At 42.9% G+C, this 14,567-nt stretch overlaps 1 protein-coding gene and 1 long non-coding RNA gene across 4 annotated transcripts in view; one reads left to right on the top strand and one right to left on the bottom strand.

Moving 5' to 3' along the window:
- LOC116968788 (cytoplasmic dynein 1 intermediate chain 2-like) overlaps positions 1 to 14,353 on the top strand; it is a 32,534-nt gene extending 18,181 nt beyond the window's left edge. For both annotated transcript variants that reach the window (XM_033015645.1, XM_033015644.1), the window contains 10 exons: positions 396 to 558; positions 970 to 1,069; positions 2,345 to 2,470; positions 3,737 to 3,883; positions 4,074 to 4,187; positions 5,264 to 5,397; positions 6,669 to 6,813; positions 8,057 to 8,197; positions 10,882 to 11,007; positions 11,250 to 14,353. In XM_033015645.1, the coding sequence (XP_032871536.1) occupies positions 396 to 558; positions 970 to 1,069; positions 2,345 to 2,470; positions 3,737 to 3,883; positions 4,074 to 4,187; positions 5,264 to 5,397; positions 6,669 to 6,813; positions 8,057 to 8,197; positions 10,882 to 11,007; positions 11,250 to 11,363 (1,310 nt within the window). In that variant the 3' untranslated portion in view covers positions 11,364 to 14,353. The remainder of the gene's footprint in view (positions 1 to 395; positions 559 to 969; positions 1,070 to 2,344; positions 2,471 to 3,736; positions 3,884 to 4,073; positions 4,188 to 5,263; positions 5,398 to 6,668; positions 6,814 to 8,056; positions 8,198 to 10,881; positions 11,008 to 11,249) is intronic.
- LOC116968790 lies at positions 8,934 to 10,909 on the bottom strand. Of its 2 annotated transcripts, XR_004410531.1 has the most exons (3): positions 10,842 to 10,909; positions 10,418 to 10,603; positions 8,934 to 9,678 (listed from the first exon to the last, which is right to left on the bottom strand). It is a non-coding gene; the product is annotated as an uncharacterized LOC116968790 (long non-coding RNA). The 2 variants fall into 2 exon arrangements; XR_004410530.1 differs by having other exon boundaries at positions 10,418 to 10,885.
- Positions 14,354 to 14,567: the final 214 nt, after the last annotated feature.

Here is a 14,567-nt window from a genome sequence, read left to right as displayed (position 1 = left end):
GTTTTGAAGGATGGCGCTTTCCACTGGATTGCTGGATGTGCTCACTGTTGTGTACAAAGAACAGATGAAGTACCTCCTTCCCATACACATGAAGCATCATTCATAAGATTCCAGTTCCAGTTTAAAAGCTGCATCAAACATGCTTTTTTGCATTGTCACCGTGCTCATTTTCCAGAATATTGTATACAGATGAATATTCAACACTTTGAATATACAATGCCTGTTTTGGAGCTACTTGAGCGGTGGCAAAAAGTAGTAATCCAGCTATACATGACAAGCTGTTTGATGCAGGAGACTAAAGGAGGGGAATGGAAAAGAGAAGTATGAATGTTTAAATATAAGAATAATGCATTGCAGCCATCTCAGCTCCACTGTCGTGTTAACTTTCTTTCTAGTGAGCAGACATGAACTGACCGAGGATGAAAAGGAAAACATTCTTCAATCTGATTCATTTCGGTCCTTCTTTGATCAGACCTCAAGGGTGATTGAGCAAGCACTTACTGAACATGTTGACATCTTCTTTGACTACAGTGGGCGCAATCTCGATGACAAGGAAGGGTGGGTAATGTCTTCCTTTCAATTGAACTGGTTTATAGTTGCATTATAGAATCTATAGCACAGAAGCGGGTCATTCAGTCCAAAGTACTTTCCGATGTTTGAATCAAAATAAACCGTAGTAACTGAAAATCTGGAACCAAATCAAACAATATTGGAAACACTCAGCAGGTTAGAACACATTGGCTGGTTGAGAAATAGTCAATGTTTCAGATCAGTGACCCTGTGGTCAGAACTAGAAAAGTGAGAAAACCAGCAAGACATTAACTCTGTTTCTCTCTCCATGGATGCTGAATGTTTCCAACATTTTCTGTTTCCATGCATTCCAGTGTTTTTCTCTACATGAATTGTACATGAGTCAATGTTCTGTAATATTGTTAATGTTCTTTACTATTTCATAAAATGTTTTTTCAGAGAGATCCAAGCAGGAGCTAAGCTGTCACTGAACAGGCAGTTTTATGATGAAAATTGGTCCAAGGATCGCGTTGTCACCTGTCTGGATTGGTCACAGCAGGTAAACGTTTTATTATACTTTTTTTGAAATGTAGTTATCAAAGCAAGCATTTATTACCCATCTTGTATGCCCTTGAGCAGGCAGTGATGAGCGGCCTACTTGAACCACTACAGTCCTTCTGGTGAAGGTGCTCCCACGGGACTTTTGGGAAGGATTTAAACCCAGTGACTATGAAAGTCCACCAAAATGTTTCCATGTCTGGGCAGTGCATGACTTAGAGGGGAACCTGCAGTTGGTGGTGTTCCCATGAGCCCACTGCCTTTGGCCTTATTGCCAGTCGAGATTGCAGATTTGACTCTCCCGACCGATGTGTTGTCAGGAGGAGTTAGTCAAGACTGAGAAAGTAAGCTATGCTCATAAAATTAGTCATACAGTATGGAAACAGGCCCTTCAGCTAACCATATCCATGCCGAACATCAACTACCCCTCTGCACTAATCCAATTTCCCATAGCCTTCTCTGTCTTGGTAGTTCAAGTGCCTGTACTGTTACTTTAACGCTGGGTGAGTCTGTGCCTCCACCATTCAATCAGCCTGGGCATTCCAGATTCAAACCACACTTGGGGTGAAAAAACAAAATGTCACCTATCCTTGTTCTCCAGAGATGCTCCCTGAGCCGCTGAGTTATTCCAGCACTTTGTGTCCTTTTGTGCATTAACCAGCAACTGCTGTCGTTCGGTTCTACTACGTACTGTATACAGTGATAATACTTTGCTCTGTTATAGCAGATAATCAGCAATAATAGACACCATTCCCCTCCATAGTCCATTATAATGAGGGTTTACTGTACTATCAGGTCCCTATTTGATCCATTATAACCTATTTAAATAAATACGTTAGGTAGGCAGAGATATGATAGTCGGAACATTTTTCCTTGAATGGAAATGTCAAAGACGAGAAGGCATAGCTTTAAGCTGAGAGGCACAAAGTTTAAAGGAGATGTGCAGGTCAAGCCTTTAACACAGAGGGAGGTAGGTGCCTGGAACGTGCTGCCGGGGTGGTTGTGAAGGCAGGTACGACAGTGCTATTTAAGAGGCACATGGACATGCAGGGAATGGAGGGATATGGATCATGTGCAGGTAGAGGAGAGTAGTTTCACTTGGAATCATATTTGGCACAGATGCTGTGGGCCAAAGGGCCTGTTCCTATGTTGTACTGTTTATGTTCTATGTTAAAGCTGCTATGACATTGTAGAAAGGGAGCATCATGTTTTGCATTAGCACCTGTGAATTAAACAAATTTGTTTCTTTCCCTCATTTCTATCTTTTTTTAAATAGTATCCTGAACTACTGGTTGCATCATACACTAACAATGAAGATGCTTTGAATGAACCTGATGGTGTAGCCCTTATATGGAATATGAAGTTTAAGAAGACCACTCCAGAGTACATCTTTCACTGCCAGGTATTGTTCAATCTGTTGAATGTCTTTTACGTATATTCAGTGAAAAAATTCTAGCCTTTTCTAACATATGATAATCTTGTGGAGATGGGAAGATGTGGCTAGTAGTGGGATTCTCTCTCACTTCATCAGGATGTTGTCTGGGATGGAGTTTTTGATTTGATTTGATTTTGATTTGATTCCTTTATTGTCATTCAGACCTTTCGGTCTGAACGAAATTACGTTGCCTGCAGTCATACACAATAATAATAAATAACAACACATGCGATAAACAAATTAACATCCACCACAGTGAGTTCACCAAGCACCTCCTCACTGTGATGGAGGCAAAAGTCTTAGTCTCTGTCTCTTCCATCCTTGTTCTCCCTCTGCGCTGAGGCAACCCAGGCCGAAGATGCCGCCCTCCAGTCCAGCGGACCTCCGTGGTGATGTCGCCACTGCCGAAAGCCAGAACGCCGTCTCCGCTCCGAGTCGGCCCGCCACAGTCTCAGCTCCGAGTCCTGCTGCCTCAGCGAGTCGGGCCACCGCTGCATCAGCTCCGAGTCCCGCTGCATCAGCTCCGAGCCGCTGCATCAGCTCCGAGCCGCTGCATCAGCTCCGAGTCCCGCTGCATTCGCTCCGAGTCCCGCAGCCTCAGCTCCCGGCCGCTGCCGAAAGCTGGAACACCGCATCAGCGAGTCGGGCCACCGCTGCCTCGGCCCCGAAGACGGCCAGCCTCGCGTTGTAAGTCCTGGCTGGTTCTGCCTCCGGAGCCTCGAGGTCGGTCGCAGGTTGGAGACCGCCAGCTCCGCCATTAGGCCTCAGCGCAGACGGAGGCAGAGAAGGGGGATACGACAAGAAAGTCGCATTCCCCCGAAGGAAGAGACAAAAAAACATGTTCCCCCCCCCCCCCATAACACAACCTAATAAACTCAACTTTAGCTAAAACAAGACAAAAAAAACAACAAAAAGTAAAAACAGACGGACTGCAGGCGAGCCGCAGCTGTTCAACAGCGCCGCCACTTCCGGATTTTTCAGTTATGAGGAGAGAATGGAGTGGCTGTGTTTGTTTTCACTGCAGTGGAGGGGGCTGAGCAGGGACGTGATTGAGGTGTAAAGATTTGACAGGCTTGTGGTGAATATTCAGAAACTTTCCTCGTGGTTTAACATCCTATTCAAAAAGTGCTCAAGGATGAAATGTAAAGATGGAATGTCAATATGAATAAACTATCTTTAATCTCGACTCCTCAATGAGAAGACATGATCATATTTAATTGTTTTCTATTTCAGTCAAAAGTCATGTCTGCCTGCTTTGCACAGTTTCATCCAAATCTTATGGTGGGTGGAACATATTCTGGTCAGATTGTTCTTTGGGATAATCGCAGTAACAAGAAGACGCCCGTCCAGCGGACTCCACTGTCCGCTGCAGCTCACACGGTGAGAATAATCCTTATGATACCATTTACGGAAAATGTTGGCATCACATTGATCCAGTGAATGAAGTGGTGGTAGGATTTGGGAAATGCATCAAATTGAAGAATAAAATTGTCCTTTAAAAGACCCGAGTAAATAATTACTTTCTGCATCTTTTACATTGACCTTTTGGTATAATTGTTGTACAATACAGCATCCTGTGTACTGTGTCAATGTCGTTGGCACTCAGAACGCTCATAACTTGGTCAGCGTTTCCACTGATGGAAAACTGTGTACCTGGAGCCTGGACATGCTGTCTCAGCCACAGGTAAGGAACTTGCATTTAGTTATTACCAGCTTTTTGTTGATGAATAAGTTAGAATTAAAGAAAAGTTGTTTGATTCTTGCAAGTTTTAGGGGAAGAGAATTTGAATAGAATGATGGTGGCAGATGGTTGCACCACCAGTGTGGGTGGGGTGGGAGGTGCAGATTTTGGTGAGGTTCGAGAGCTGTGGAAATAGATTCTTAGCAGACCAGGTCTACGATGTTTGACTGGAAGAAGGCACAGAGAGAGAATTTTATAAAGATGGAAATCAAGATGAGGATTTTTGAATTGAATTTGCTTGGACAGAGGGACCCAATAATTTAGTTTTAGTGATACAGTGCGGAAACAGGCCCTTTGGCCGGTAAGTCCGTGCCGACCAGCAATCCCCGCACACTAACACTATCCTACACACATTAGTGACAATTTACAATTAACCTACAAAACTGTACGTCTTTGGAGTGTGGGAGGAAACCGGAGTGCCTGGAGAAAATCCACGGAGAGAATGTACAAACTCTGTACAGACAGCACCCATAGTCAGGATCGAACCTGGGTCTCTGCCGCTGTGAGGCAGCAACTGTACTGTTGCGCCACTGTGGTTGATTAGAACAGATGTGGTAGATAAACAGTTTGTAGAAAGGAACTGCAGATGCTGGTACAGACCGAAGAATAACAGAAAGTGCTGGAGTAACTCAGCGGGTCAGGCAGCATCTCTCATTGGTAAATAAACCGGTTAGGATGTGGATGGTGGAATTTTGGGCAGAATGGGGTGTATGCAGGGTCAAGCTCAGGAAATTTGGGGAGAGCCCTGAACAGACAAAGTTGCAGGTTTTGAAACGGGTGAAAACAAGATAGACATGAAAAATCCGGCAATATTGCAGCGATCGGAATAAGTAGTTCTGTGGGTGGATTGGGTGTGGGAGCTATGCATTTGATCTCACTAATGTAGAGCTGTTGAGATTTGTCACATCAGTAATATTAGCCCTTAGCCTTTTCTCTTGCATATGATAATTGATCTAAATGCACAATGTTGTATCCTTCACTTACAAAATCACTTGTTATGTTTGAATTTTATTTTGCAGGATAGTATTGAGCTGGTACACAAGCAATCAAAGGCAGTGGCTGTAACGTCCATGTCCTTCCCTCTGGGGGATATCAATAACTTTGTCGTGGGCAGTGAAGAAGGCTCAGTGTACACAGCTTGTCGCCTTGGCAGGTATGGAGAATGTACTTGTGAAGCAAATTTACTGTAATAATACAAATATAGAAGGCCTAACGTTCTTGGCCATGAGCTTCAGCACTGTTCCTGAATAGATGAGATGATGGAGATCAGAGATAGTGAGTGTGGCTCAGTTTGTGTGCCCATGAGAGTTCAGGCAGGGCAGGATGGGAGGGTGTTGAGGTTCAGCTCACATATTGTGCCCCCCCCACTCTCCCACCCTTGGGTTACAGCTACATTTCTGCTGTTTAGGTACAGCATTCCTGCTCTGTGATAAATAGATCTCACAACTTTAGTTAACAAGGATTCAACTTTCCTCCTGAATCTTACCCTTCTGCTTTTCTCTTTTGTGACGCTTGGTCTGAATACCTTTGCATCTTCGTCCATTACAAAATATAAAATTAAATGTAAACTTCTAAAATGTTCACTCATTATTCCAAACTGTGGAACAGAGGCATACATTGAATTGCAATTAATCCTTAAATAATGTCCACCAGTGAATTTACTTTATAAATTAAGCTCCAGTCTTGACATAAGAACAAGCTGCTAGAAATCCTCATCTGGCAACATTTGTGGAGAGAGGAATTGATTTAACATTTCAAGTTGATGACTTTTCATCAGATCTGGGGGAAAAGGTGAAAACCAGTGTTTTAGGTTGCGGAGAAGGGGAAAGGCAGGGGAGAGAACAAACGGCAAAATCTGCGATAAGGTGGAGAGCTCGAATGACAGGACAGATGATGTTGCAAGGCCAGAGGCTGGTAATGAGACACGATGAGAAAACAGAATATCATCCTCGCCAAGGTGAAAATGAGAATATTAGAATCATTATCTGAAACTGTTGAACTCATTATTTGAGTCTGGAAGGTTTTCATGTGCCCTGTCAAAATACTTAAAGGCAGAGGTAATTGTGAATATCAGAGAGTTATGGAGAGGAAGAAAAAGAAGAATATTGAAATGAAGAAAAAGATGGAGATTATATCAATTGAGAGTCAGAGAGAGAGAGAATCAGCTGATGGAGCCACTGTCTTGCAGTGCCAGAGACCCGAGTGCCAAAGAATCAGTGTAAATACGTGGTTGTTGGTCAGCACAGATCTAGTGGGCCGAAGGGCCTGTTTCCATGCTGTATCTCTCTACAACTATACATGGTTCGATTAAAATGCAGAGTACGAGCAAAGTCAAGCTGGTCGAAACGTTTTCGGTCCCACACAGCTGCTGAAGCAAGAACACAAACTGAATTTGTAAAGTGACGGTTTGTCTATAAATTACAGCAAAGCTGGAATAATTGAGATGTTTGAAGGACACCAGGGTCCAGTGACAGGGATCCATTGTCACACAGCAGCAGGAGCAGAGGACTTCTCTCATCTCTTTATCACTTCATCATTTGACTGGACTGTGAAGCTTTGGTCAACTAAGGTAGGCACCAATGGATATTAGTAGACTACACTGATATGGTTCCACTGAGTATTTAAGCAACCCTTTCCACGATCACATTGCCACCAATACCAAAAGTGATCTGAAATGCTAAAGACTAGGGGGGCAAAGCTTTAAGGTTAGAGGGGCAACGCTGAAAGGACATTAGAAGACATTTGGACAGGTACACAGGTAGGAAAAGTTTAGAGGAATCTGACAGAAACATGGCAGGTGGGACTAGTGTAGATAGAGCATGCACAAGTTGGGCTGAAGGGCCTGTTTCCACGCTGCATAACTATGAGATGAGCATGGCAAGTTTTTTTTACACAGACAGTGGTGGGTGCCTGTAACGTGCTGCCAGGGGTGATAGTAGGGGCAGATACGATAGTGCCGTTTACGATGCTTTTAGATAAGCCACATGGACATGCAGAGAATGGAAAGATATGGATTATATGCAGACAGAGATTAGTTTAAGAGAGACACAAAGTTCTGGAATAACTCAGCAGGTCAGGCAACATCTCTGGAGAAAAAGGATAAATATTTTGATCTGTAAATAGCTCGAAATAAATCTGTGTGACACAAAGGTTTCCTTCTCTCAGCCAGGTAATAATAATAATAATGGATGGGATTTATATAGCGCCTTTCTAATACTCAAGGCGCTTTACATCGCATTATTCATTCACTCCTCAGTCACACTCGGTGGTGGTAAGCTACTTCTGTAGCCACAGCTGCCCTGGGGCAGACTGATGGAAGCATGGCTGCCAATCTGCGCCTACGGCCCCTCCGACCACCACCAATCACTCACACACATTCACACACAGGCAAAGGTGGGTGAAGTGTCTTGCCCAAGGACACAACGACAGTATGCACTCCAAGCGGTAGACCAAGAAAGTGTGTAGGTAGGAACTGCAAATGCCGATTTAAAACAAAGATAGACACAAGGTTTCTGGTTCAGCCTGTAGCCTATACTGAATGAGATTATTTCAGGCCCTGGGTTAGATGGGAAAGGTGTAGATGATTTAATTTTGATCTGGGTCTTAGACCTGCTGATGTGGGAACAGTATTTACTCAATGTGATGTTCACCACAGCCTGCTACCGTGGGTTGTTATTGTGGATCACTTGAAATTGATAGTATGGGCATTGTATCGGTTTTGCTTACCTTTCATTAATCATTCAACGTGTCTAAAGAGTGTTGTGTAAACTGTCTGCTCATCCCTTAAGTCAACAGAATTTTTCTTTGTTTAGAGCAACAAGTCCTTGTATTCCTTTGAGGACAGTTCCGACTATGTGTTTGATGTCATGTGGTCTCCTATCCACCCGGCACTCTTTGCCTGCGTTGATGGTATGGGTCGACTCGATCTTTGGAATTTGAATGAAGATTCCGAGGTGAGTCAAGAAAACCAATGGCTGTAAATCAAGATGGACACAAAATGCTGGGGTGACTCATCAGGTCAGGCAGCATCTCTGGAGAGAAGGAACAGGTAACGATTTTGGTCAAGACCCTTCTTCAAACTCCTCTAGATAAAGCAGTCTGAAGAAGGGTCTCGACCCAAAACATCACCTATTCCTTCTCTCCAGAGATGCTGCCTGACCTGCTGAGTTACTCCAGCATTTTGTGTCTATCTTCACTGTAAAATAACAACAAAATTGAGCACAAATACATTTAAAGTGTTCCTAAATGACTTTTGGTTGGTGAATATATTATTTAATGGAAATTTTGGGCAGCAAAATATATTGAAGATGTGCAAGACAAGTTTTATTTTTACAGTGAATCCCTGGAACGTGTTGCCAGGTGGAGGTGGAAGCAGATACGATATTGGCATTTAAGAGATTTTTCGATAGGCACATGGATATGTAGGGATACGGGTTATGTGCAGGTAGATATGTGATGGTATTGACATCATGTTTGGCACTGACATTGTGGGACAAATGGCCTGTTCTTGTGCTGTACAATTCTATGTTTTATATTGGAACATCACTCCACATAAGAGTGGAGAATGCAGATTGGATTCCCCTTAAGAGTTTCTAATCTCTCTGAATCAAGGCAGCCGGTTTGAGAAGTCATGGACCTCTATGGAAGAGAAATCGGACTATTCTGAATATTGAGACACACAGGCAGATATTAGATTTTGCTTCTTTTGGTGTGAAAAATATGTACCATCCCTTCACAACTCCTGCAAAAGAAAATGTGAAATTGGGTAAGAATACATTTAAAGCAACCCTAATGTGATTTTCACACACATTCATGTGGTAAAGAGTTGTACAATTCAGGTCAGGAACTCCATGCAGAATTTACAGTTGCCACATGGAGAAGCGTCAGTTAACTGTCTCTTCCCATTATAGCCACAGTACTTGGTATACTTGCATAAAGGAGCAGTGATTAGTGAAGGGAGCTCCACTGGATTGTTTTCCATAATCCTGTCCAGGACACACCAAGGTTGGCAAATGCTGGGTAAAAACATCGATGTGCCCTTTAGTTGACACCTAAATTCTAGATCCTACACCGTGTGTTCCTGTCCTTTTGTAAATGACGAAGGTAGTAAGTTGGTCTTGGGAGCTCTCAATTATGCCTGCAATGGCGGTGAACTGACCTGTGACATTATTCGGCATGCCACCGATGCCAGGCACATATCAGCTGCACCAAGGTGAACCGTGCACGGAAGTGGCCAGGCAAATTTCCCAATGTCTCCATTAAAACCATGCGCAAAGAATTCCAGATTCTTGGCTTGTCTCCACATTGATTTCTTGCGTTATGGGAATGTTCCGTGGGAAGCTTCGTCTGTTTCTAACTTTGCTGTGACGTGTAAGAGACATCAGATGGATGCTGAACTTGATGACGTAAAATCGATTGACAAGCCAATCTTTAGCTGTGGAGCAACAGGTAACATTTAGAAGCGGACAAGTGACTGTTGGCCAGACCTCCAGTGCAGCTGAAGGATGTGCTGGAATGGACAGTATCCCACAGCATCAAAATTCTGTCGGAAATGTCACCTGGCCCACTTCTCCCAAAATTGGACTTGGGTGGTCAACCACAGACCTTGGACCAAGGACTGGCGGGCATTCCAGCAGTCTTGTGTGTGGTTGAGGAGTGTTGATGGGAAGGGAGTGAAAAGGGCATTATTTGACTGGCACTTGTGTGCTGGGGGCAAGGGGTCAGAGCTCGTCAGGGCCCGCTCGATGGCTCATCAGTCGGCAGGACCAGGAACCTGCCTGAAGGCTCGTTGCTCGGCATAATCGGGAGGGAGCTGGAGACGTCGGACTCGAGGAGCAAGGTAGGAGGGTGAACCAGGGTAATGCCTCCCGCGCTTTCAAGGTTGATTGCAGAAGGCACCCCACGGGACACAGAAGAGGAGAAGAGAGGGACATCGGTTCAAGGGAACTGCTCCAGTACATCGAGTGCGCGGGCCAACTTTGAATAATGACGCCAAAACTGGCATCTCCTGCATGTGTAATATGTGTAAAAAGCATTTCACTGTGCAGTTGCCTATGTGACAAATAAAGTATTGAATATTGAGCTTTGGGGAGGAGATGGGGGAGGTGTCAAAATGGCAGAAGAGTGGTGAGCAATGCGTGGGGGAGGTGGTGGAAAGTTACTCTTGTACTTACCCAAGTCCTCCTGTATTTTGCTGCCGTTTTATTAATTAGTTTTTTATGTTGTCCTGGGATTATTCATATTGCGCATTTCCAGGACATTGTCATGTTCCCTTAAAATACTCCAAAAGTTACATCCCACAGCGATGATATCAGCACGTTTCTGTCACACGACAGTCACATCCAGGGTGATGAACGATTCTGTAATGACACAAAACAAACCAGAAATGGTTGTTACTGTGACTCACTTCAGCAAAATCAATCTTCTACTGCATAAAAGAATGCTGCACAATTAAATGTTCTTGGAACAAGGCCAGACCACTCCTGTTATGACAAGGTGATTCACGATTTATTACTTTAATATATTGTGAATGTGAAAGCCAGATTGATTCTCATTGCTTTATTATAGTGTTTTAATTTTTACACGGTATAAAAATACCTTCTGCACTTGAAACTAAGCCATGATTTGTGAAATGCAGGTTCCCACTGCAAGCGTCACCATGGAGGGAAACCCTGCGTTGCATCGTGTGCGTTGGGCGCAGTCAGGACGAGAGATTGCAGTGGGAGATTCAGAAGGCCAAGTGTTGATTTATGACGTTGGCGAGGTAAGGGTTTGCCTTCAAAGGTTGTTAGTTGCTTTTCCCACCCGTCCTAAAGAGTGCACTGGTTTGGTGGAGTTCAGCAAGTCCTCTCACCATCTCCACAGGCTTCCATCATGGTTGGAGTCATTGTAATACAGCCCAGCTCCTGGAGTGGCTGTGGTAGTGACAGCCACAATCTGTAAATAAGTGGCTGACATTAATGACTCTTTATAAATATAACATGAATATTATGTTTTACTTTTCAGCAAATTGCCATTCCACGGAATGACGAATGGAGCAGTTTTGCCCAAACGCTTGTTGACCTGAAGGCAAATGGGAATGATGCAGAGGAGGATGCTACGACAGGTCTCCTTGCATAACTGGTTGTTCTAGAGGCTTTGTCACATTCAATTTATTAGTGGAGGAAACGGCTTCCATGCTTACTAGCGCAAATAAGCTTTCTCTTTAGCCTCTCCTTGCTAAATGATTATGTAGAGAATATAATATGTGGATTGTGCCAATCTCCTCATGTGATTCAATATATCTTCAGGACTTCTTACTTGGCTGGTAACGCGTTTTCTGTCCAGTTGCCTGGTTAGTCTCCAGTGTCACTTGTGAATAAGCCCTCCTGTGTATGTTCTATTAGTAATTGCTCTTCCAGTAATCTAAGGCAGCAGTCTCCTTGATGTGTATGAGCAGTAGAGCAGATCTATACATCAGGATTAGTGAGTGGTCCCGTAATCATATAAGACTTTTTGGGTTGGAAAAAATCACGATTGAATGTGTTATGCTTGCATTACTTACAACAGATCTTTTCATCATATACCATGGAAACTTGGAAGATATTCTGGCATTTTATAGTTAGAAAGCCCTCTTTTACAGGACTGAATTGCTGGAACTTACCCAAGCCTCAAAATCCAGTAATTGATGTCACTTCCATGTTGTGTTGCAAAACTGGGTGTTAGGTGAAAGAATACATTAAAAAGTACCCACCTATTTTGTAATGCACTATTGTTACATTCCAAGTCAACGATGAAAATCATTGTAATTCTTCACTTGTCCAAAAACATTTCAGGTTTCTTTAACATGTGGAATTTCTCTTCCAATTTGCAAGCTCCAAGAATGGATATGAAATTTACAACCACGGGGACAAGCTGTAAACAAGGTTATCTGGTCACTGACTGAATGGGAATAGTTTGAGAGTGAAAACAAAAGAATGTAGGAGTTGTGAAATGCTGAGTAGATAGATGTGTCTGGAAAAATCAGTCTGAGCATCTCTATTCCCAGAGAGAAGAAAAAGGAGGGGGAGGAGCCAAACAAGCCAGGCCAGTGTCACGGATGGATGCATGATATAGAGAGAAATCAAGTTACCTGAAGTTGTAGAATTCAATATTGAGTTCTGAAGGCTGCAATGAGCCCAGATGGAAGGTGCAATGAGGAACTTCCCTTCCAGAAGCATCTAGAACTAGTCTTGGGGATCAGCCACTGGGATGGAGATGGGGGGGGGGGGGGGGGGTTATTTTACCTGAGGATTGATTGTTTGGAATGCTCTATCCCAGGCAGCCATGGAGGCTGAGTTAAGTGTGTGTAAGGCTGTGTTGGCCGGGTCATTGGATTACATGGGAAGTGAGCATTGTGTGGAACCGGCAGGGAAGTGGAGCTGAGGCCATGGACCAGATTAGTGAGGACCTCAATGGCAGAGCAGGTGAGGGAGGCTGGATACTCACCCTGCTCCTGTTCCCCATTTTATCATGGAAATATTCAACCCAAACATAACATCTTTTAAATGTTAACACTTATTTGACTGTTTCTTTAAGCCATTTCAATGAATATTATGTTTTTATGTCATTGGTAAAGGATGGGAGAGCATCTTGTAATGTACAGACAAAAATGCTGGAGAAACTCAGCGGGTGAGGCAGCATCTATGGAGCAAAGGAAATAGGCAAAGTTTTGGGTCGAGACCCTTCTTCAGACTCACTGATGCAGAAAATAAACTGGTACAAGGGAGATGTCTAAAGGTACACTATATCAAAGCTTGCAACCCAACAGTATAAACACACTGAATTCTTGAACTTTAGGTAACTCCTCCCCCCCCCCCCCTCCCCCTCCTCCCTGTCTCACCCTGGTGTGTCATGGACTTATACAGCAGAGAAAGACCTTTTGCCCCCAACTTGCCCATGTGTGCATCAATTTCTCCCACTACCCTGCCCTTTCCCCTTCCTCCATCCCCTACATCCCACCCTCTGGCTTCACATTCCACTCTTCTATCCTTATCTGACACCCTTGTCTCCTTTTCATCTCTAACCTTTGTCCACCTTACTGCCAATCAAACCCCCTCACCTGTCTTCACCTACCCGTTACAGACACGAAACGCCCCCTATCCATGTTCTCCAGAGATGCTGCCGAATCTACCAAGTTACTCCAGCACTTTGTCTTTTTTGTATTTTGTTCTGTCAGAATTTGATTTTTTTTTAAACTAATGGAAGATCTACTTAAGTCTGGGGCGGAAACTATGGTCTGACACTATGGGATCAAATAGTTTAAATTACTTGCACTTAAAACGATTAACAATAGATGGGAAGAACTGGTTTCTCCGCATGCCATTTGCAATTTGTCATATAATTAATTACAAACAGAATCAAAATCAGGATAGGATCAGGTTACCAGTCAGGTAGCAGTATTTTCCCAGTTCAATTAACCACCGAGGCTACACAGTGGATCCACAACTGCTATTTATTCACTTTGTGTTGTATACCATTCGCTCACTTAATTTGAAGGGAAAGCTGGAAAATATAACAAGTGCATTCCATGCCTAGGATCTTGGATGTTTCAACAAAATCTTTCACTATCTGCCTTAATATACTGGCTGCTTGGCTCCGTTCGTGTCTAAAATAATAACAACTAGCCTATTCCACTTGCTAACTACACTTTAAGCAGAGCTTAATTCTTCACATCTCAAACCTGGTTTCTGAAAAATATCGCCTGATTATTTGCAAGCGTTGAGAAATTAATGTATGATGTAGTATGTTTTTGTTGCAATAACGTGCAATTTGGATTTTAAATTAATTTGTATAATTATTTAATGCATATCGAGTAATTAAAAAGTTGTTAAATATTGTACCTTCATAGTTATAGCATTTCATAAAGCAATTCATTGTGTACAAAGCACTTTAAAACATTTAGACATAAGCTGGTTATATAAATGGAGATATTTTAATGAATTTTGGCTCACAATATAGTTCATTTCACCCTCCTGAAACTAGCTGTAAAATACAAGAAATATCTTGTTCCTATGAGATTTTTCAATCAATGTATTGCAAGCATTATGAATGCAAATAAAGTACAGAACATTCCTTCAATATGCTTAAAATGCTTGTAGTTTCACTTTATTATATGGATGTGAAATGTACATGCTGTGGATTGTTACTTTGACATTACTTGGTTATTTAAACAGAGAAAGTCTTCATCTAACCTACAAATTATTATATTTTTTTAATTTACTTTTGATAATATCTAGTTTAGAAAGACGAGGGGGGACCTCTTTGAAACTTACCAAATAGTGAAAGGCCTGGATAGAGTAGATG

Source organism: Amblyraja radiata, chromosome 46 (assembly GCF_010909765.2).
Source record: "Amblyraja radiata isolate CabotCenter1 chromosome 46, sAmbRad1.1.pri, whole genome shotgun sequence".
Taxonomy (NCBI): Eukaryota; Metazoa; Chordata; class Chondrichthyes; order Rajiformes; family Rajidae; genus Amblyraja; species Amblyraja radiata.
Note: the sequence above shows the minus strand (reverse complement) of the source record. Positions and strands in the feature narration are given on the sequence as shown.